The sequence below is a fragment of the Ahaetulla prasina genome, chromosome 1, assembly GCF_028640845.1.
Source record: "Ahaetulla prasina isolate Xishuangbanna chromosome 1, ASM2864084v1, whole genome shotgun sequence".
NCBI lineage: Eukaryota > Metazoa > Chordata > Lepidosauria > Squamata > Colubridae > Ahaetulla > Ahaetulla prasina.
Window position 1 is genome coordinate 204640772 of NC_080539.1, and position 22832 is coordinate 204663603.

A 22832-nucleotide genomic window follows, 5' to 3' on the forward strand; every position below is an offset into this window, starting at 1 on the left:
GCATGTCAGCTAAACTTTCCAGAACATTTGTACTCATCTGTCCAGTTTTGGGGCAGTTCTAATAGAGATTTTTGATTCAGTGGTTCCACGTAATTTCCATTTCTTAATAGTCTTTTTCTCAGTTGAAATTGCTAGTTGAAAGGATTAATATATTTTTTTATAAAGCTTCCCTGCCTTGTAAATTATCTTCATTTCCAGATGCTGAAACTGTTGCTTAGAAAGCTGTTGTTAAAAATAGACAGAACCACAGTCATAACTTGCAAGGATTGGAGTTTTTCTTCACCTATGGAATTGTCTTTATCTGACAGATTATAGGTTGAATGAATGAATCAATGTTTGAGGGATGTACTAACAACATTGCAGTAAAATAAAACAAAGTGGCATTGAATCAACTGGAAGAATATCAAGGCTTCTACATTTGAAATATGCCCTGTCTTATTTTGAATCTGTAAACAAGCGCACATATATAGTAACTATGTCCTCAAAATTGTAGAAAGGTGTTAAATTCACATCATGTAGAAGTAGTATCTACTTCTGCTCACTTAGAGTTTGTTGAAACAAATATTATGATTATAAGTACTTAAACCTCTACATACAGCTGTGTTATTAGTAGATATTTTTAGTCTTCAGCAAAGAGTTCTATTTGTGAAGTCACATTCCAACTGTTGAACTGTCATTTTATTATCTCTTTGAAAAGCACCGCTACATAGGCCCCCCATGCTATAACGTTCTCTTGCACCTGTTCATTGCATAAGATTAATAAGTGGAGAGTGATAAAAGGAAGTAACGCTTTTTCCTTCAAAATCCAAACATAAGGTAATTGCTTATGTGTCAAAAATGACACAACTTAGATAAACCTGTTTTTTACAGCAAGAGACATTTTGTCACTAGGCTTTGAGATTTCTGTGTTCCATATAAATTTGGCTGTACAGAGTGAAGGATGAAAAAAAAGAGGAAAAAACTTACCTCAAAAAGGCAAAAATAAGTCCTTCCTATCTAATAAGTACAGTGAGAGTTTGGTATTTGAAGATGAGCTGTCAAACATAATATAACTACAAAGTGATTAATGTTGAAATAATCATAATCTGAAGCATTACTCTATGAATAATTACAAAACTGTGCCATAAAGAAATAGCCATGGTCTTTCCTAATGTGATTATCATACGGGAAACCAAGGCCTTGGTCTAATAATTAGAATATATTGCCTGCAGAATCTGACTTTTGGAATTATGAGATTATGCAAAGGAGCAATTTGTCAAGGTTTTGGGCTGAAATAAAAATGCTGAATGTATAAAATTGCATTTTATATGTGAGGGAACAAAATCCCTTAATTTCAACATGACCTGGTAGGTTTCCGGGAAGTCCAAGAGTTGGCAATGGTCACATATCTGAAGGTCCACAGGTTAAAGAAAGTTAATAGAGAAGTAGAGAATATGATTCTGTATAGCATCCAAGAAGCCCCATTGAACACATTACAGGTTCAGGGTAGCTTTGAGAAACTTTTGCTAAAATTATGATAAGGGAAATTCATCTTGGGGCGCACCAACTGAGTCCTTTTTTCCATTCTAAATTAGTTGCACATCATGAAATGTTTTCTTCAATATTTACAGCAATTTTTTGCTTCCATTACTGGTTCTGGTTTTTTTGATAAATGTTAGTTCTGAAGAAAAGAGTTTCAGAAATGAATAGGTATTTAATAAATATTTATTATGGCCCCAGAACAGTATAATGAGGGTAGGTATAGATCAGTGGTGAAATGCAATTTTTTTTACTACCGGTTCTGTGGGCGTGGCTTGGTGGTTATGGTGTGGCTTGGTGGGCATGGCAGGGGAAGAATACTGCAAAATCCCCATTCCTTCCCCACTCCTGGGGGAAGGATATTGCAAAATCTCCATTCCCACCCCACTCTGGGGCCAGCCAGAGGTGGTATTTGCTGGTTCGCCGAACTACTCAAAATTTCTGGTACCGGTTCTCCAGAACCTGTCAGAACCTACTGGATTTCACCCTTGATATAGATCATTTAAAAACATAGACGATGCATGAGAGTCTATTTTTTATTTTTTATTTTGAAAGCTAGAACATGTATATGTATTAAAATAGAAAGTATAGACTCAAAACCTAGAGGCTGAAAAAAACTTAAAGAAGGGATAAGAGCATTAGATGGGTATAGGGGAATATAAAGGTTTAGTTATGTGGAAGAGTATATCAAATTACAGAGCACTCTAATGTAGCAAAGAAGGGGCTCATTAAGTCTAGTTTATGCCAAAGGTCATCATCCTCCAACAAATTTTGAGCAATGTTGCGCAGGGCCTGGCAACATTTTATGTTGTAGCAGGTTGATATCTGAAAGCAGCAGGAACGTGTAAAATTATCCAGTGTGCCCTGGGTATTTATGCAGTAATGGTGAGATGAGGCTAGTACAAATGTATTTACCAGATTTAGAAGCCGTCCATCTCCAGAATTAGTCTGGGCAGCTTACCCTGCAAAAAAAAAAAAGAAAAAAAAATATTTTAAAAAAAACCTTTAAGTCTGGACAGACTAAATAGCAGCCAGTCTCTGACCATCTTACTCCAAGCCTCTAGAGAGATATCTAGAGCACAGAGCAAGCATTACAGCAGGGAAGGCATGCTTGCCAGGTCTTGATGAGATGGTATTGCTTGGTTGAGGAGACCCATGTCCCCTTGATTGAATCAGAGAGGGAGAATTCATGGGAGCTTGGCAAATCTCCTGGCCCTAGTTGGTGGTGTCAAGCAGCTGTTGGCTCACCAGTTAGCAGCCTAACCATGTTCAAAAGACTCAGGTGGATTTCATTCCAGTGGCCCTTGATGTAGAACTTGTTAAATAGCAATAGCGCTTAGACTTATATACCACTTCATAGTGCTTTACAGCCCTCTCTTAGCAGTTTACAGAGTCAGCATATTGCCCCTAACAACCTAGGTCCTCATTTTACCAACCTCAGAAGGATGGAAGGCTGAGTCAACATTGAGCTGGTGAGAATCGAACTGCTGGCAGTGCGCAAAATTAGCTTGCAATACTGCGTTCTAACCACTCCGCCACCATCATAGCTAATATTAGCTATGTGCTGCCATTCTGCTTTCTCAATTTTATCTAAAGTATTTTGAACCCCCTCAAAACATCCATACCCTCCAGCTTATATGTTAAACCACCCAGAGTCGACTCCATAGTGAGTCAGATAGCATATAAACTTAATAAATATGTATAGTATAATCAAATAAATAAATACAGCTAAATGTTACTGCAAATGCATTTATTTGTTTATTTTTTATCACATTTACATGGATGCCCATCACACAAAGAGCAACTCTGGACAGTATACAGGAATCATTGAAAATTTTACAAATATGTAAAAATAATGATTATAACAGTGTTAAAAATAATTACTAAAAAACCCACAAAAACCACACACTGCACAAAGCTAATAAATCAGCCAATACCTCGACTTCACCCAAAAAAAAGTTTTTAAAGCCTAGATTGGAGGTGTATGGGAGTAAAGAGTAGAGTTTTAAAATAGATTTTTGGAGATAAAACTTGAATTGAAATAAAAGCAAATCAAATGAATTAACCCTAGTTATGAATGAAGACAAATATACATGTCCCAGGATAATGTTGCAGGATCCAATCTGGGTCGGTCACTGGGACTAGAGGTGTTGTTGTTGTTTTTTGTCTTCTGAGCTTTTGAATTCATGATGGAGCCCCTCTTCAGGGAACTTTTCTCTAGCAGAGTGTGTGCTGTTCTGTGTGTGGTATTTATCTGGGTACCCACAATCATTTGTTACAAGATGCCTGTGGAACAGGGTAGGCAGAGAAAGGAAGAAACAAGGTACAAGACCAACCACATGGCACACCCTGCAATACATAAAAAACATTTCAGAAGCTATAGAACACAGCTTCTGAGATCTGCAAGTAGGCATTTCATACCACCCAGAGGCTATCATACAAAGACAAATTCTGCATTTTAAGATCACTTGGAGGTGGGAGATACTTCCAATGTAATTCACCAAATCCTCTGCATGGATTGCTCCTGTGACTATGTAAGACAGTTGGGGAGAAAGCTAGCCACCCAATTACAAGAACACAAGTGAGCAGTCAAATAAGGAGACCCAAACTTGTTGGTAGCCTCATACTGCAATGAACAAGGACACACATTCAATTTTGCAGCTACTAAGATTGTTGGACGAGCAAGCACACAAACAGCCAGAGAGGTGATTGAAGCCTGGGAAAGGGGCAGTGCTGATTTATCACCAGCTTATCAAGCAGTGGTGGATTGCTAGTTCACCCCAGATCGGGTGAACTGGCAGCGGTGGCAGGAGGCTCCACCCACCCACCCAGATGCCTCTGTGCATGTGCAGAAGTGACGCACACACACGCATGCATGCACAAGCACCCATGAGCGAACCGGTAGCGACGGGTTTTGAAACCCGCCCCTGTTATCAAGGACTTAGAAGGTGAGGGCTTGGCAGCATAAGCCAACAACTTAACAGCTTGCCGTCAACACCCCAATCTAAAAAGTCACATACAACAGGCACAATATAAATACCACACATAGAACAGCACAAACTCTGTTAGAGAGAAGTTTCCTGAAGATGGGCTCTAGCATGAGTCCAAAAGCTCAGAAGACAAAGCCTCTAGTCCCGGTGACAGACCCAGATTGGATCCTAAACTTAGTTATAATGTGTGTTGGCTCATATTTTTAAAAATGTGAAAAATTGTACCTCCATTTGAATTTCAGGCAGATAATCTGAAGGGACACAAAAAAGGGGGCCTAGAGAGCTAAGCTTGCAACTGTAGGTTGCCTATTCTTGGTCAAATGTTGAGTCCTACAGTTCTGGATGATCTCCTGCAATTTTGCTTATTCTCACTACAAATCTAGAAGGATAATCATATGCGAGGATAATCACCTTCAGATACAGTGAAATCTACAAACCAAATGGGGTGTTTCACAGGTGTTGAATATGATATGCAAAAGAAAAAAACCCCAAATAGCAAGGGAAACATAGCTTTTTGGGGTTGGTCTATACGTGTTACACTTGAATATCAGGCTTACTCCAAAGTAAATTGCTGACCAGACTAAATGTTTCTCCTGGATGCACAACATTTGTCTCCAGTTAGCTAAATACACTTTATTATACTTCCATAATAAATATGTAGTTAAATGAGAATTGAAATATTTAGCCCTACTCCCACCTCGGTGCGCGCACATGGTGTGTGTCTGTGTGTGTGTGTCTTCTGGACAATTCTACACTGTAAAATAAACCTGTCATCACTTTTAACCAAGAGGAATGCTTTTTGATTACATTTAAGAAACATAATTATCAATTGTTTGCTTTTCTGAAATGAGGATAATTGTTCCAAACATTCCTTCAAAATTTAAACAGACACAATTTTATGTATGCATTAATCAGCTGCCTATTTCTATTTCTATCATATTCATGTTTTTTGAAGCATCAGTTTGTTCTTTTCCATTTTTGAATTGGTTCCACATGAAATTCATATACAATTCATCCACATACCCATGTGCATGGTTTGAACGTGAAGCTTCATATGTCATATGATGGTTTTTCTAAAATAGCAATAGCGCTTAGACTTACATACCGCTTCACAGTATTTTACAGCCCTCTCTAAGCCGTTTATAAAGTCAGCATATTGCCCCCAACCATTGGAGTCCTCATTTTACTGAGCTCTGAAGGATGAAAGGCTGAATCAACCTCAGTCAACCTCAATCAAAACCATATTTTTGTCTTTTCTTTCCCTTAACATAAGCTTTCTTGTATGTAATTTCTATACAGAATTTTGTGCGATGTTTGCATATTTGCACTCATTTTCTACATTGTAGAACTGCCCTGCAAAGCTCTAAGAACTGTAACAATCAAAAGATAATTGTATGAGTTCATATATTAATTTGGACAATGGAAGTTAGCTTACAACTAAAATATAAATAAAATGAGCAAAACTAAAAGGACAAATTACTTTGTGTGATAAGTCCACTTGTCATGTTCTTCTGTTATTAATGACTTTTCCTGCTTGCACTATCTAATTTAGGGTAAGGAGAGAGGCTTCTTTTAGTGCTAACAAAGAGCTAATACAAAAGAGCACTTTTCTCAGAAGCCTCTGTGGGTCACAGTTCTGCAAAGTGGTTAAGCTAATTTTTAATTAATAGTATACATCCCAGCATTTAGAGGAATGACTTGTTAATTATTTGGTAAGTGTCAAAGACTCAAGCACCTAGATTGAGGTTATTTTAATTGTTATAATTTTTGCTATTGCTACTTTGCAAATCAGTAGGATAAATCACTAGGAGTTTTGATGCAGAAGGTGTCCCCAAGCAATCAGTGAGGAGGCAGCGGAATCAGCCATTTCTGTACCATATGAAATAATATGAGAATTTCATTATTGCAAAGAATTGCAAATAAGCTTCCTATCATGCCTATTTTTTGGTTTATAAATCATAGCTTCCCCATTTAAAGACTACTTTGCACGAAGTGTAAAAGTGTAGTATTGCTTTGTTATTTCTTCCCCTTCTTCCTCCTCCTCCTCTTCCTCCTCCTCCTCCTCTCATCCTCCTCTCTTAGCAATGCATTTAAAGACAGATCTTCTTGTTCACAGAAAATGCAAACAAGCTGGAAGAAAGTGCCAGGGGAATCTACATTCCGTGTCCAGAACACTATAACGGTTTCTGCATGCATGGAAAATGTGAGCATTCTGCTAATATGCTGGAGCCATCTTGCAGGTAACTTTTTCTTCAAATTGATCACCTGAATGAGGAATACCTGGTAAAACTAAATGTTTTTTTTCCAATTCAGTTTTTTTAAATAAAAAAAACAATAATTGCTGAATCCTCATCTACTCTAGATCTAAATTATGTACAGAGATACCTAATGTATGTAGCCAAGCTGCACTGAATTATGCAGCAGCATTAATCTGTTTATAAAAGCATTCCTGCAATGTCTGTCAATACATTCCTACCTAAAAAGCCAAAACAGAGCATAGGCTGGCCCGATGGGTATTTGTTGTTGATTTTTAGCACATGGCCAACAGCTTTTGTCCCAGGAAATCCCACAGTGAGCAAATGTCAAGAACTATGTCAACATCAATTTCTCCATGTGGGAAAATGGCTGAGGAGAGAAGATTTGCACTGATGAGGGTTGAAATAAGGTTAGTTTCAGAAAGGAGCATTGCATTGCATGTAATGAAGTTTAAGTCAGTCCTGTCTCGCTTAATAGCAAAGTTTGAGGGCAAGCAGGAAGGTAGATTGTTGGATTTCCAGCCCCCTAAGCTTCCAAATTTAGAACTTTGGAGCCCTCAGAGGAACTCCAACAGTGATGGGATTCAAATAATTTAACAACCAGTTCTCTGCCCTAATGATTTCTTCCAACAACAGTTCACCAAACTGCTCAGAAAGTTAACAACCGATTCTCCTGAAGGAGTGCGAACTGGCTGAATCCCACCACTGAACTCCAAGGTATAGAAAAAAATAAATTGATGAGAAATATTGGAAGTGCCTTTTGGACAAGGAATATCTAAGGAAATCCAGATTAACTGCTTGAATGAAAATGAGAAGCATGTGGAAGAGTCCTTCAGACAACGCAAACAAAGAGGTTGGATGGGGGTCCGGCTTTTCAGCAAATGTTCCTGTTATGCATCATAGACATAGAAATGTTGAAAGTTTGCTATAGATAAGAAATAATTGCTATTGCTCTCTGTGATGCCTCTCTGATGGATGCTGATATCATGGGTAGCAGCTACTTTCTGCTTCTTCTTTGCTTCACTGGAGCATTCAGAAAAATATCAGTTGTGTATTAGTTCCTTCTTCTGGCATGCCACCTCAGGTCTCCCCAGCTTTTCCCATCTTAAATAATGGGATATAACTGCTGTGGGCTCAAATAAAGTAATGCTTCCATGCCCGGCTTGTGGGCTTCTCCTAAGCTTCTTGTAGGCCAGTTATAGAACACAATCCTTTATAGACTTTGCTGACTCTGATTCTGTGATTGATTCAACAGAATTCCAAGTTGCCTTTTTCACTCTCATCTAGCATATGAAGCAATGGAAGCAACATTTTATGGAAGCAATGGAAGCAACTCTTTAAAAAATGTTAGAAAGCTAGATGAAGAATCACAATGGATGTACTATGATGGTATTAGTTCTACTTTGCATAAATACAGATTTCCCTCAGATATTTATTTATTCATTTATTTTCCTTCCATTTATAGAATGCTGTAATTCAAACATAATTCCCAAGAATTAACATAACTAGACCTAACATTTAAAACTTCTGCAGTCAATTATGAATAAAACATCCACAGCAAACATAGCAAACTCAACAAAGGGAGCAATGATAATGAGCTAATCAATGGCATATAAACACCTTCTGTTAATCACACGCAACCAATTCAATGCATGCAGTATGTTGAAGGCTGAGCAAGAGTCCAGATTTAAAAACAAAAGATACACATGGCTGAGGGTGGAAGAACCCTCATTCTTTTACTTTGAACCAGCTGAGAGAAAAAGGATGTGGAGAGATTATGGTTAAGTACAGTACATTGCAGGCAAGGAAGAAATCTGTACTGGTCTCACAGGGATCTCTTCCAGGGGCTTCTTCTACCTTATGTACAATAGAAGCAGATCTACATTTAAGCCCAGGACTCTTCTATGGTCACATTTAGTCTATGCTAATACTAGAGGGAATGCCCTAATTGTTGGTTCTTTCTAAATCACAGAGTCCCATTGATGCTACTCCTCACAGCTATGGAACAACCTATTCAAAGGCTTAAGACAGCTGTCCAAGTCCTTCCAAGATCTCTGGGATGTGTCTGGTTCCAGTGGAGATACTTTCTGGGCATGATCATGCATACCAGAAAGTCCTTCAAAGGACCTCAAAGCAGGCTAACTCCTGCAGTGCAGTTCACGATATCATCCAATTGAAGCAGATTCTCCACCGTGCCCATGCTCGTGGTGCTGACAAATTAGGAATAGCTAGAAGTGATAATGATGTGTTGAACAGCAAGCTTTATTTTACCCCTGGCTAGAGATGGCTTCATCCAGAAGATTAACAGTGCGGTTGATTTAATATTCTCCTTTCCTTAAGATGCCAATGCAGTATCAACTTTGTCCTGGATTATTTGATTTAAATAGAAGTATGAATCCCCTCAATAAATGAAGTAATTTAATAACGAGTAATAACATTTCAGTGATCAACTTCCTTCAGATATAGACTCTTAAAGTGGTAGACTTCTAAAATCCTCAACCATTGTGGCCTTTAACTAAGAATTGAAACCCAGCACATATGAAAGCCAACATGGGGAAGGGTGATTAGAACCAATAATCTCCTCAAGAAGACATTTCTTTTAATGTTTAAGATCGCCTATATTGAGATAGGCAGTTACCTCTAATACAAAAATCAATTTCTTCTACTGAAAGATATAACTGGACTTTTACTTATTTATTACTTATTTATTAATTTTTCATGCCATCCATCTTCCCTACAAGGTGACTCTGGGGAGCTTACAAGTTATTAGAAAGGCCTCAGAAAGTTACTATACCAAGCATGTCCAACAACTGTCTCTTGAACCAGTTATCAAACTTCTCTCTTTCACCTTCTCTTCTGTTCGAAGCTGAATTTACTTCTGCAGACAAAGGAATGAAGGAATCTGTACTTTCTCATTGTAGATGTGATGCGGGCTACACTGGACAACACTGTGAAAAGAAAGACTACAGCGTTTTGTATGTGGTTCCAGGCCCAGTTCGATTTCAGTATGTCTTAATAGCAGCAGTGATTGGAACAATCCAGATTGCAATCATCTGTGTTGTCGTTCTCTGCATTACAAGGTTAGTCACAGTATCGTCTTTTTATGACCTTCTTCCAGAATATAATATCTCAGTGTAAAGACATAGAAAGACCAGCATGCAGGTATCATGTATTCCCTTCTTTGATGTTTCTCAACCTTGGCAAATTTAAGATGGGTGGACTTCAACTCTCAAAATTCTCCAGACAGACATGGTGGCAGAGGAATTCTGGGAATTGAAGTCCATCCATCTTAAAATTGCCAAGATTGAGAAACAGCAGTCTAATCAATAACTAAATAGAAGTTGCCTGGAGACACTGAGAAGCAATACTAATTTCCTGTTTTCAGTGTTTTGGATTGGCTCATATATTACCCAGTGGTGAAATCCAAATTTTTTTTACTACTGGTTCTGTGGGTGTGGCTTGGGTATAGCAGGGGAAGGATACTACAAAATCCCCATTCCCTCCCAACTCCTGGAGGAAGGATATTGCAAAATTTCCATTCCCACCCCACTCTGGCTGGTATTTGCCACCTCTGGCTGGCAAATACCAGCCAGAGGTGGTATTTGCCAGTTCTCCAAACTACTCAAAATTTCCGCTACCGGTTCTCCGAACTGCTCAAAATTTCCGCTACCAGTTCTCCAGAACCTGTCAGAACCTGCTGGATTTCACCCCTGGTATTACCCCTGAATTACTTAGAACAATCTTAAGAACATCAAGAAGGTTTTTTCCTCAGATGTTCAGCTTAGCACAAGGCACAAGAGGCAATCGTATAAAACTGCAAAAATTCAATGTTCATATATATCTTAGTCTTTGAATTATAAGCCAACCTTCTTGGAGCCCTATTTTAAAAATACAGTAATCTTTGAAAAATGAGTTGATTTTCATTTAGATCAGTGATTTTTTTTTCTAAGTCATGCTCTAGGGAATCCTTGATTTCATTGGAAATGTTAATGGCTGTAACAAGCTTCACTGAAAGTCTCCTATGCTACAAATGTACTAGTCTTTCAATACAATGTTAACTTGTCATAGGCATCCTGGCTACCTCTAGGCCAGGGGTGTCAAAATCAATTTCATTGAGGGCCACATCAGGGTTATGTTTGACCTGGGGGGGGCGTGGCCAGCTCAACATCACTCATGTTGGGGGGTGCCTGCGGTGGCCTGAGCACTCTGCCAGTGAAAACAGGCTCCTGAGCTCCAATTTTGGCTGTGGTGGCCTCCTGCAACTCTCTGCCAGCGAAAACGGAGCTCCGTTTTCACTGGCAGAGGCACCGTGGGTCAGTTCTTTGCTGTTTCTAGGGCAGCCCCACAAGCCAGATCTAAGTACCCCACAGACCTCATCCGGTCCCCGGGCCTTGAGTTTGACACCCCTGTTCTAGGCAGTCTTTCTCACTTTTTGCAACTATGGACCACCCAATTAAACATCTAAAGTTTTCATCTTTAGAAGAAAGCCCTTTAGAAACATGCTTTTTGGTAAATAATAAGGAATATTATTTTTCTGCCCAGTAAAGACTGAGATTCTGTAGTAGAATCTTCTACACCAAATATGGTCTGACCATGAATGTTAAGGTTATCCAGAAGGCTCCATTTGTTCATGCCTTACTACAGCTGACATGGCTGAGATGGTCCAGGCCTCATCCATCAAAAATTGTAAACTTATGAGACCTAGGAGTTATGCCTTCTCTATTTTAGAACTTGCCATAAGAACAGCATCTCCCCAGAAATCATGCTGTCCATGATCTTTCTGGCCTTCACAAGATTTTGAAGACTTGGATGTCCCCTCATACTCGGGTTGAGAAGCTGACATAGCCCTGGTAGTGGATTAGTTTATTCTGATTTGGATTTGGACACAGATTGAAAATGGAATGTTTTAGACTCCAGCATACGTTATCTTTGTTGACTATCATTGTTATAAATTTATGTTCTATTTTTGGTTCTTAATTATCCGGGTGGTGCCCTCTGTGCTCAGTGTTGTGAGATTAGCAGCTAGATAACTAGCTAGCTAGCTAGCCTAGTTAGTTAGTTAGTTAGTTAGTTAGTTAGTTAGTTAGTGTGGCTACAAAAAAGGGAAAGGGGCCATATTCTGTTGTGCGGTGGGGTTTCTAACAATCACATAAAATAAATGGGGACTGGGGAAAAAGATGGAGTTGCTTTAGACAATTCAGAAACATTCTGTGTGGAGAGACCAGTATTATAATACATAAAGGTGATTTTCAAATACTAGAAGGGAATTTGTTGTCATTGAAACGGTTCCTCCAAATGCATTCTTCTAAATTCAAAATATTTGAAACACTGTTATTCTATTCATCAATGTTAATGTTTAGTACCAAATTTCATAAAAAAGTCAGTTGGTTAAAATATCAGACTAGAAGTTACGAGATGGTGAGTTCTAGTCCAACTTTAGGCATGAAGCCAGCTGGACCAGTTCCTCCCAGCCTGGGAAGCTGGCAATGGCAAACAACTTCCAAACAAACTTGCCAAGAAACCTGCAGGGATTTGTCCAGGCAGCCTCCAGAATTCAAAAACTGTCTTAAAAACACACGCACACACCTCTCAAAAAATGTGTACAACCACTTAGGAAAGAAAAGTTTCAATTTCTTCCAGCTTCACAATTTCTTCAGGCTTTTTTCCAAACATCAGAAAGTGATTCAAGTTTCCTGCAACTACTCCTATAAATCATATGCCTTTAAAATAAAAAACCTTTTCCAACAAATGAGAAACAGGAAAAAAAAATACATAGCCGTTTCCTATAGAAAGTAAAAAGAAGCTCCACTATATCTTAAGCATCTACATCTCACATTCCGATCAAGAAAAGATACAAAGCAATTCATAAATCCGTTCCCAACCTAAAGGCATAATAGAAAAATGGCTCCTGAATCTTGGAGGGGTTGTCAACCAAGCTACGTTCATCAATTCTTCCCTCAAGAGTAGACCCTCCTCTACCAAAAAAGGGCGATGTATTACATTAAAGTGGGCTTCAGGAAACACAAAAATAACAGCCAAAAATACAGCGTACATAAAAGGATGGAGATGGGAAAGGAACTGCTAAACTGAAAAATGGTGCCTTCCAGCTTACAAATTCTGCCAGCCGTACGCCATAAAGCAAGCTAACAGTTTGCTAAAAAAAATTAAAATATACGTATATACATATATTTTATGTATATATATATATACATACATATATTAAATATATACATACATACATATACATATACATATACACATATATACATATATATATACATATACATACATAAATAAAAAATGAACACATTTTTTGGGTATTTTTAGATTACATGTTCATTAAAAACTTGCACATTGTTATCTACCCAAACATATTGTTGATAGCCATTTATACATTAAAATCAAACATCAGTCCCCAAATCACAAAAATGTGCAAATGCAAACTATTGGTATTCAAGAGAGTGTATGCTTATTTAAGATGCCAACAGGATATAGGAACAAGGTATTTCTTTTTCAAGGGATAGATCTCTTCGAGCAACAACTTCCAGAAACATTACGCTCACTAATAATGTTTGTCTGACTTGGCCATTTGGAGCAATCATGTGAAAAGGCGCCATTTCTTATCAGAGCCAGTTGCCATTCAGGAAATTCCTACAGAATTTCTTACCCTGGAAATCTTACATAATGTATATTATATCATCTTGGCACTGGCATGTATTTGACTTTTCTCCTAGGAAAAAAAGGAGACAGGACATAAAGCAAAATAAATAAATACTAAAATACAATGTTGGGTTATCTTATAATGTTCTAAGTGAGGACCACTTGTAGCTTCCAAACATGGCCATTGGCCTACTATGTCTCTGTAAAGTAGCAGTGGGCATTCCCATCCTTTTGAGCTAGGAAATGCATGAAAACTGTAAAAAAAAATCCCTAAAATAGGCTTTTCACCATTTTTTAAAAATGAACCTGACAAAACCAGGTGACCTCCAGCACAAATGCAGCTGCCTAGGAGATTATGACATTAAAAATGTCCACAGGTGAATGCTAGTTGCGCTGCAAAAAATCATGTATTGTCTATTGATGTGTCCATATATTTCTGGTTTTCTTCTTGAATGTCCTTTCTACGTGGCCCTTAAATAGGATCCATGTGTACAAAGTAATATATTTTCACGGGCTTTCTGCTTTTTTGACTCAGCACTTTGTTTTTATACAGCTACCCCATTCCACACCTTTTAAACCAACTGTTAAATAAAACAGGATATCTGGAGATTTCTTTTTCTAGATCCTGTATAATAGATGGGGAAGGAGACCCAGAAAAATGGATTTAAGTAATTAAAATTTAAAAACATGGGAGGAGGTGAGAAGAAATTCAGAGCTATGTTTACTGCTTGACCCAAGGCTTGGTTAGTAGCAGAGAAGGTGGGAGACAAGGGTTTGGGGAGGAGGGCAAATGATATGAGAGTTGTGATACAAGCCCTACCTCATTTGTAAGTGCATCATGACAGCGTACACGCACACGCACATACACATATATAAGGAGCAGTGCCGCAGTGCTCATTTCAACATCCTGATAAAAAAATTGTTTTGTCAACATCTCTGATAGAAGACACAGTCTTTGTTCACCTTTCTTTTTCTCCCCTTCTGGTGTCTGGATATAAATGTGCAGACAAGTTAAATCATTAGCTACAACAACCCCAGGATTGATATACCGTATGCAAGATCTCTTGAGGAAACAAGAGTGTGGGTCCATGGTCTCTTTCCACCTGCTACCTTTGCACATTTTATTGAGTCAGATAGTCAGTAATACTGCAGTCTAGATTTATAATGCCTCCTGATGCAACAGTGAGTCTGGGTCGTGTATAGATTAAAAACAGATACAAGAAGTAAAAGATAACAGTAACCATGATAGGGGAGAAGACATGCTCTGTACACCAGATGAGCCACCCTGATCTGGTCCAGAGCTTGGAGAGATGGTGGTGGGAAACTGGCTTTCAGAGGTGGTCAACAGAAAAAGGGCCTACACTTCCTAGGTAGCATCAGATTATACTACTTAGTGGATGGGACATGAAGTTCCCACTTGTCTGGTAGATCTTATGGGCTAGGCAGAAATGATGGGAAAGAGTCAGTGTATGAGACAAACAGGCCCAATGCCAGATGACTCTATGCAGATGTAATGAGTGGAAAACAACTGCTATGTCTGCTCTTCATCACCACAATGTAATCCCTTTTATACATTCGCAGATGTGGTCCTTGTCTTTCTCCAATCATGCTTTATGCATCTCTTTTGTTATTTCATCTCCTGAAGTTCCTCAGCAAACCAGGGAATCCAATAGGGTCAAAGAATGGGGAATACTCACACAGGAACATTCCAATCTTCCCAGGTAGACACCTAAGGCATCCATTAAACTGTCTACCAGACTTACAGGACAAAGCCCAAGCTCCCTCTGAAGCCCATATAGAACTAATAATTGTCCATGGGTGGTTTCTATGGCAGCCAAAGCAGAAAATAATGAGAACAAAGGTTTTTGTCATAACAAGACAACTTCTTCCTTACTCCAAAGTAAGCTAAATCAAGTTCAGCAATACTTCCAGATAAATATGCCAATGATTATAAATCTAGCTCTGTTTATTTAGAATTTAAGTCCCATTGGTCAAGATGTAACTGATGAGCTGCATAGATTCAACTATAAGCATCAGCAACTTCCACAAACCTATTTAGACTATAATATAAATATTTATAAACTGAGTGCTGAAGTTATTGTAGAGGTTCAGATAATTAAAAGAACATAAAGTTCATTTTTCTGTTGACAAACAAAAATCAAAACTAAAACTAAAAATGCAGCATTCAAACTGAAAAAAGCAATGAACATTGAAGCAAGAAGAGAGAGAGAGAGAGGAGCCCATGAATATAAAGGGCTTTTCAAATAATTCAACTTTGCAAAGGTCACCATATAGCTGCATTGCACAAGCAAAACATCCCTCCAAATCCACTTTTCCAAACATCACAAAGGCACATCGTCACAATTTAATGACTGCTCGTATACAAAGGAGACAATCCTATCTGGATAGCACAAAGCTTCTGTTATGTATCGCAAAACATGTGCGACATTAAAGAAAAATATCCATATTCAATATTTCTATCAAAGTAGCAATTTTTTGGAAACGGAATAATCAGGTAGGAAAAGCATTGTTTAAAATATTGCTAGAAAAAAAGAGCAAACTTGAAACAAATGCATTTCAAAGCTTTTTGCTCTTCTACTAGAGTATCAACCCAACTATCATTGATCTTCTTAAAGATGTATTTTAGATTTTCAATGGTTTATGATAATGCATGTAGCTACTAACATCAGGAATTGAATCTATTCTTATCCGTATCAATTTATATGCCTTAAGAAATATAGACAATAAACCAAGGCATAACAGGGTTCATTGTGAATAGGTGATTTTTCTCAGCAACTTCAAATCTCTCAACTACAAAGTATACATTACCATCAAAGGTGATAATATATGCTAACCCTGAATATAACCTACAAAGGTTACAATTTATGTAGTGTAATTTTATCAGGGTGCTGCATACGTATTCTTTTCAGGATCAATTCCTGATGATTTCTAAAAATCAATTTAAAAGAACTTACATGGTATACAGATTTTTAATTATATTCATTAAGTTCAAACTCCAAATCATTCTCTAAGAACACTGTCTATTTGAGAACCTGTGAGGCTTAATATAAGCAAATGTTTTTGTAAGAGAGATTCACCGAGTTTAAAGGAAGTAGATATACATCAGGAACTAAGCCTTCAAATCTAACTAAGATTTGAAGAGAAATAGATGGCCCACGATACATCTATGCTAGCATGAACTACCTTGTTGGGACTTTCTTGAACTATATTCATCTTTGTTTGGGATTGAATAGCACAGCCATCTGAACCTTAGCAAGGGCACTATTTTTTGAAGAAGATGCCCACAGGTGTTCTCTGAGCACTCTTGTACACTGAACTGTGTCTTTTCCTCATTAATGCCTATGGAGATTCTCGATCATCCAGATCATGGTTGTCCCAAAGATGCTTTTCAAAAGGCAACTCAACTTTTTTTTTTTTTTTGGAGAAGTAAAACGTTTTCAAGGGGAAAAAAGCTAAGAAAGTCTAATTGCTTTTGAAAAGCATCTTTGGGTTTTCCCCTTTAAGTCCCAATCACTGCATAATCTCACCTAGTTCATATTTAAAATGTTGCTAAAGGTTATAAGTAGATTGTTTAGAGAGGCATTGGACTGAAGACGGGCAAGGAGTAGGAGAAGGAAAGAAAGATCAGGGACCAGCATTTGTTTCTGTCCTTTTTCAGATTTCTGAAGTAAGTTATAGATCTGAGAAAATAAGTACTAATTTCTTAATATTAAGGAACAATTGTATTAGCGTACCTAAGAATCCAGTGTCATCTTGATTTATACCCACTATTGCTTGAATTCCTTATTATATGAGTTAATTGAAAATGTATAATTATATTAATTGAATTCATAATTAATAATTGAATAACATTTTCGATTCAGTATGCTTCAGCCTCCCTCATGCTTTTACTTATATTTAGTAATTTGACCAATCCTAGTTTTTTTAAAAAAAAATAATTAGCACATTTTTATTTATTTATTTTATGACAACATATTTTATTGACCCATTCATCCCATTCCAACAACTCAGGGCACATATGAAAAGAAATTTCTTTGTAATACATGAAATGAAATAGCAAAGGAAGAAATTGGCAGCCTTTGAAACAAAAATAGATTTTAGGGAGAACAGTAATTTTGAATGCAGCTATTCTCCCAATCCATGATAATGGAAAACGGTGCCATGACTTATGCCATTTCAATCCTTCACAGAAGAAGACTGTAATTATGTTTCTTGGATGGTGGGATTTGATGGTTGGTCCTGATGGCATTTCAAAAGACTGAGGTCTGTGATGCATTGATAATATCTAGCTCTATTCAGAAGCCGAAAATAACGAGTGCCATACAATATTGCGCTGTAAACATGGAATAAAAGACCTTCTTTTGACATCTATAATTCTTAACCTCTAAAGTTGTTGTTTAACTCCTACAGCAGAGCATCTGATGATTAAAAATGTGTATAGTTTACATTGCACTGCTTGGACATTGTTACAGTTTTTATGAATTGCGGGTGAGAGAACATCCTGCTGGTTTATTATTGGCATTGACAAAGCTAATGCGAGGATGATCTTTATTCCTCTTTCATGTTCCCCAAGCTGTCTAAAAACGAAGACAGTATGTTCTCCATGGTTTTCTGTACATCCCTTTTTCGACGGTTACAAAGCTCCTATTGCTTAAGGAAGAGATATAAACTGGGGCTAAGAAACCAGACCTTTCTTACATTCAAGCCAGGTCCTAGGAGGAATGGTTTGGCATTTCCAAGCTCCAAAATTAAAGCTGGCTCCCCAGGGTAAGCAGGAGGTTGTCTTTCTTTACTAGCTCTGTTGCTGTGCAGTCAAGAGAAGATGAGCTAGAGTGACAGGTAGAATCTCCAGTTGCCCTTAAATAGCTGCAATTCTCAGCTGTCACTTAGCAAAGCAAATTTCATGCCTTTTCCCCCCTCTTTTTTCTCCTCCCTTTTTTTCCCCCTCGGCTGATTTCAGGAAATGTCCAAGGAGCAACAGAATTCACAGGCAAAAGCAAAATACAGGGCACTACAGTTCAGACAACACAACGAGAGCATCGACCAGGTTAATTTAAAAAAGAGCGCATGTTTCCACAATGGCAAAAGTAAACTGCAGAGAGCTTGGACTTACAAAATACAGTATTATAGACAAAAGTTCTACACATGTTGCCTTGCGTTTGTGGTAATCGACACCAATGAAAACAGAACGAAACATGTACTACAGCTATATTTGATTATGTATGGATATATTTGAAATAGTATACATTGTCTTGATGTTTTTTCTGTAATGTAAATAAACTATTTATATCACACAATATAGTTTTTTCTTTTTCATGTATTTGTTATATATAATAAATACTCAGTGATGAGAAAAAAAAACCCTACTTTTTTTTTCCTTTCTTAAATTTGCTGTATCCTAACCATTGCATTCTCTTTTCAAGGTGCTTCTATTTCACAGTTACACACCTAGCTCGTAAATATATACACACACATATGCTCAGTCCTTGATGGGCTTGTTGGTAGGCTCTTCTTGTTAATGATTTCAAAAGTTTTTGGCATAGAGCTCCTTTTCTGATTTTTTGAGGAAGTCTCACTCTTCCCCAGCCAAATGTCCATTAAATCTGTCTCCCATTTTATGTTTGTGAAAAGATACCCATCTGGTCTCCATCCCCCAGATCTCCAACAATCTGCCACTAATCTTCCCATCATCCAGCCCTGCCCTGTTCTTCCCACCATTCCTGTCTTCCTAGAGCACACTGTCAAACTTGTAATGCTTCCTTCCCTTCCCATCAGCATACTCACCCCCTCAGCCATCCCAGTGCATCAGATTTTCATTTGAAAATTATTATGGGTTATTGTTTTTTGGTGGAGGGGGGGGGATGGTTTACAGCAGTCATCTTTTTAACATCTTCTCACACCCCCTGGATTTCCCTCATGACCCCTACTAGAAAACCCTTACCTTAAGGCGGCTTCTTTTTCTTTTTTTTAAATCCTTTCCAACACGATGGAATATTGGAAGTAATTTATGTGCAGGAGTTCAGGACTTCCAACTCTCTGTCCATCAACAGGGCAACATTCCAAAAATGAAACAGAACGTGGGAGAAGCCAACAAAAGAAAAATCAAGTCTGAAAATAGCTTGGATTTGGCCACAGGCTGTAGATAAAAATGTGCTATAAATGTGCTCCCCCTCCCATGCATCCTTTTGAGAGAAATAGATGGGCCATGGCTGAGAATATTGGGGTCTCCTCCATTCTAACCACCCACAATCCCTTCCTTCTTGATTATGTGAGCTTTTCAAACTCTACGACTTTCCCCAAACAGAAATCCTCCGTTTCTTAATCAAAACTGGAGGGAAGAGGACAGCAATTTAGTACGTCATAAGAATGCCCCATTCAACTTGAGTACTATGATGCCGGTGCCCTCTACAGCAGTCTTAATTCAACGTTGTCTAATTAGTCTGTGTCAAAATTACTCTGCTTTGAGTTTTAGGCACAAATAAAAATGTTTGCCTTCACTTCTCCATTCCCTCACACCCTGGTTTTTAATGTTTTGATTCAAAGTTCTTGCTGCCCATTTCTTTGCTGGGCTGCTGCTTTTTAGTTACCACCTGTTCTTTATTTATTCATTAGATGCATATCCTGCCTTTCTTCAATGCTGGAGACAAAGTATACGGTGCTCTCCATTTCCCCACCCCACCTCATAACATTTGAGGGAGAAAGGTTGAAGAGAAATAACAAATGGCTCAAAACCACCAAGGAAGCTCCCATGGTGGAGCATGGAACTGACCTTCAGAAGCAAAGAAATATACATAGAATGGATAGCAAGTGGCAGGATTTGCCTGATCACGAAATCACTGCTATCACAAATACCTATTTCTCCAAAGTCAAACAGGTGAAATATCTCCCTACCATCCCTACCATTGGGGTACCATCAAGTACCCCAAGAAGCTTTTTGCTAAAGGATGCTCATACTTCCAAACAGATGCCGTCCACCATTTTGTTTGCAAATAAAGCCAACATAAAGACTGTAAGAGGGAGAGAAAGAGAGAGCCATGCGTGCCAGTTTCTCATTGGTGTACTTATTTATAGTTCAATTAATTTTGAATTGAACAGTGGTTGCTGAGGGTTGTTCCAGATATCCTGCCTACCTGGGGGCTTTAAAAAGAAAGGCAACTTTATTTTGACTCAGGCTCCCCTCTTGGCTGAAGGGGTGGGTGTTAAGGGTAATCTGGGTCCACAACTAAGGTTGTGGACTGTTGAGCAAAGTACCCTACGCATGAAAACGACTGGTTGTATACAATAACAGTCACTTGCAGACAAGCTGGGATTTGATATTCCTTTACTTTTAGGGAAAAGGCAAAGTCATAGTCCAAAAACAATTCCAGGTCATACACATATAAAGTCAGTCAGTCTTCTTACCAATGTAGACTTGTAAAACAAACAAGGTCTTCTTTCAGTTCAGCAAAACACAGTTCAATTCACAACAGTCAGTGTCTTGAGGAATCAGTAACTGTCAGGTCTGGAAACCATACTAGGCCTTAGGTTTCCAGACGCTGCCACATTTTTCCTCTGAGGGGAAGAAGGGGGGTTGAGGGGTATGGTAACATTCTTCAAGTGGTCAAGGTCGGATTGTGTTCACATCTGCAGAAGGAGTGGCAACAAGAGGTTTCGAATAAAGTGGAAGAACGTTGGACCATATGACCAGCAAAGGGGTTAGGGGGGTGGGACTCTTGGGGTTTGTATAACTGGGAAAAGAATCCGGAAGTTCAGTTTTGGAATTTCACTCATCGTGTGCCAGTTTCCTTATGCTAGTAAAGAACTCTGAAAGACAATGGCTTCTGAGGTTTTTTTATGCAGAGGAGGTTTTTCTGGAACCTTGACAAACTAGCCATGATCAAGCAACGATCATAAAGCTCAAATATACAGTTGCAGCATGTCATTAGGTTACAATGCTGTAGTGTCGCTATAGATTCCCAACAAGCCATAATTTAATAGTCTTTTTATACATTGGCTACAGAGCTCAACCAATCAGGATGCTTGCATGATGCATCACAGCCTTAAAGCAATATCATGCCTTTCTATAAACATACATAGTTAGTTTATATATTGCCTGGCCAACTAGTTAGGCAAATAATAATTTCCTGACAGTGGGCATGCTGATGGGAGAGAAGGAAGCATTACAAAGTTTGACAGTATGCTGTAGGAAAATGGGGATGAATGGTGGGTAGAACAGGGCAGGGCTATATGATGAAGAGATTAGTGACTTTGTGGATGCTTCCTTGAAGTTCTCTTGGCAGCATTGAATGATTGCTGCTGCTTTCTGGGTTCTTCTCATTAGAATCTTCATTGTTCTATACACCCAGAGAGAACTAAAATAGTAGAACTTATTTGATCTCCTATACTGAACTTCTGTATCTTAATGTTCATTTTTACAGCTGTGGCTAACAAAAAATGCATTTACTGTCAAGAGTCAAAAGCAAGGCTACTAAAGGTATTTAGTAGCCTTGCTGATATAAGAATAAGAATATAAGAATAAGAGAAGAATAAGAATAAGAATAAGAGAAGAAACAACCTTTAATCATTTTGTTTTCAAAGGAGCTTTTTTCCTGAGATCTATTTGAATTTAAAAAAAGAAAAAAAAACAGAGGTAAGGAGATTTCTCCAAGTCTCCTTTTATCCAGTCCTGCGTCTGTACGCTAAACTAAGCAGAAACCTACAGGTAAAAACTGAACTGCATGGAGGCTGTTGCTGGATTGAAAACACTCAGAACTGGTGATTTGGCATACCGTCAAAATAGCACATCACTTTTGTGGCATCCAGATAAGATGTTCCCATTGCAGTCCAGAGAAGATATGGATGGTATATTCAATTCTTGGGCTATGCTTGGCATGCAGCGCAACAGTGGCCCCTAGCTTTCACTGAGCTGAGAATTAGATTTCAAGAGGCACCTTTGGATAGAGTCTATATGACAGAAATGAAAATAGTCCCCATCACTGCAAGAGACATAAGATGAGATTTTGACCTAAACAATAGGATTCAAACTAGTTTCATTTTGGAATTGGATAAGAACATTAAGAGTTGATTTCAGAGTGGTTTCCTTCATTTGGTTCATGGCATTTCTAAAAAATGGTAAGAAAGTGAAACTAAGTTGTTATTGAACATGCTCAATTCAGATCAGTAATAATTTGATTTGCTACATTTGGGGGAGGGGAGTGCACATTTTTTTCTAAAGTGACAAAAAGCAGTTGAATTTTGCTTTTTTTTTCTCTCCTTATTTAATGGTCAGGTTTAATAAAAATGTCTATGACCAAAAAAAAAACCCAACCCTTAAATTGTCAAGTTTTGTCTATTCTAGTTTCAGGTTTTCATCACTAATGGAATATTGCAAATTTAAAAAATCAATAGT

The 22832-nt window shown here is 38.1% G+C and overlaps 1 protein-coding gene across 1 annotated transcript in view; it reads left to right on the top strand.

Moving 5' to 3' along the window:
• TMEFF2 (transmembrane protein with EGF like and two follistatin like domains 2) overlaps positions 1–18751 on the top strand; it is a 296804-nt gene extending 278053 nt beyond the window's left edge. The window contains exons 8-10 of the mRNA XM_058188403.1: positions 6625–6748; positions 9685–9843; positions 18405–18751. Of these exons, the coding sequence (XP_058044386.1) occupies positions 6625–6748; positions 9685–9843; positions 18405–18501 (380 nt within the window). The 3' untranslated portion in view covers positions 18502–18751. The remainder of the gene's footprint in view (positions 1–6624; positions 6749–9684; positions 9844–18404) is intronic.
• Positions 18752–22832: the final 4081 nt, after the last annotated feature.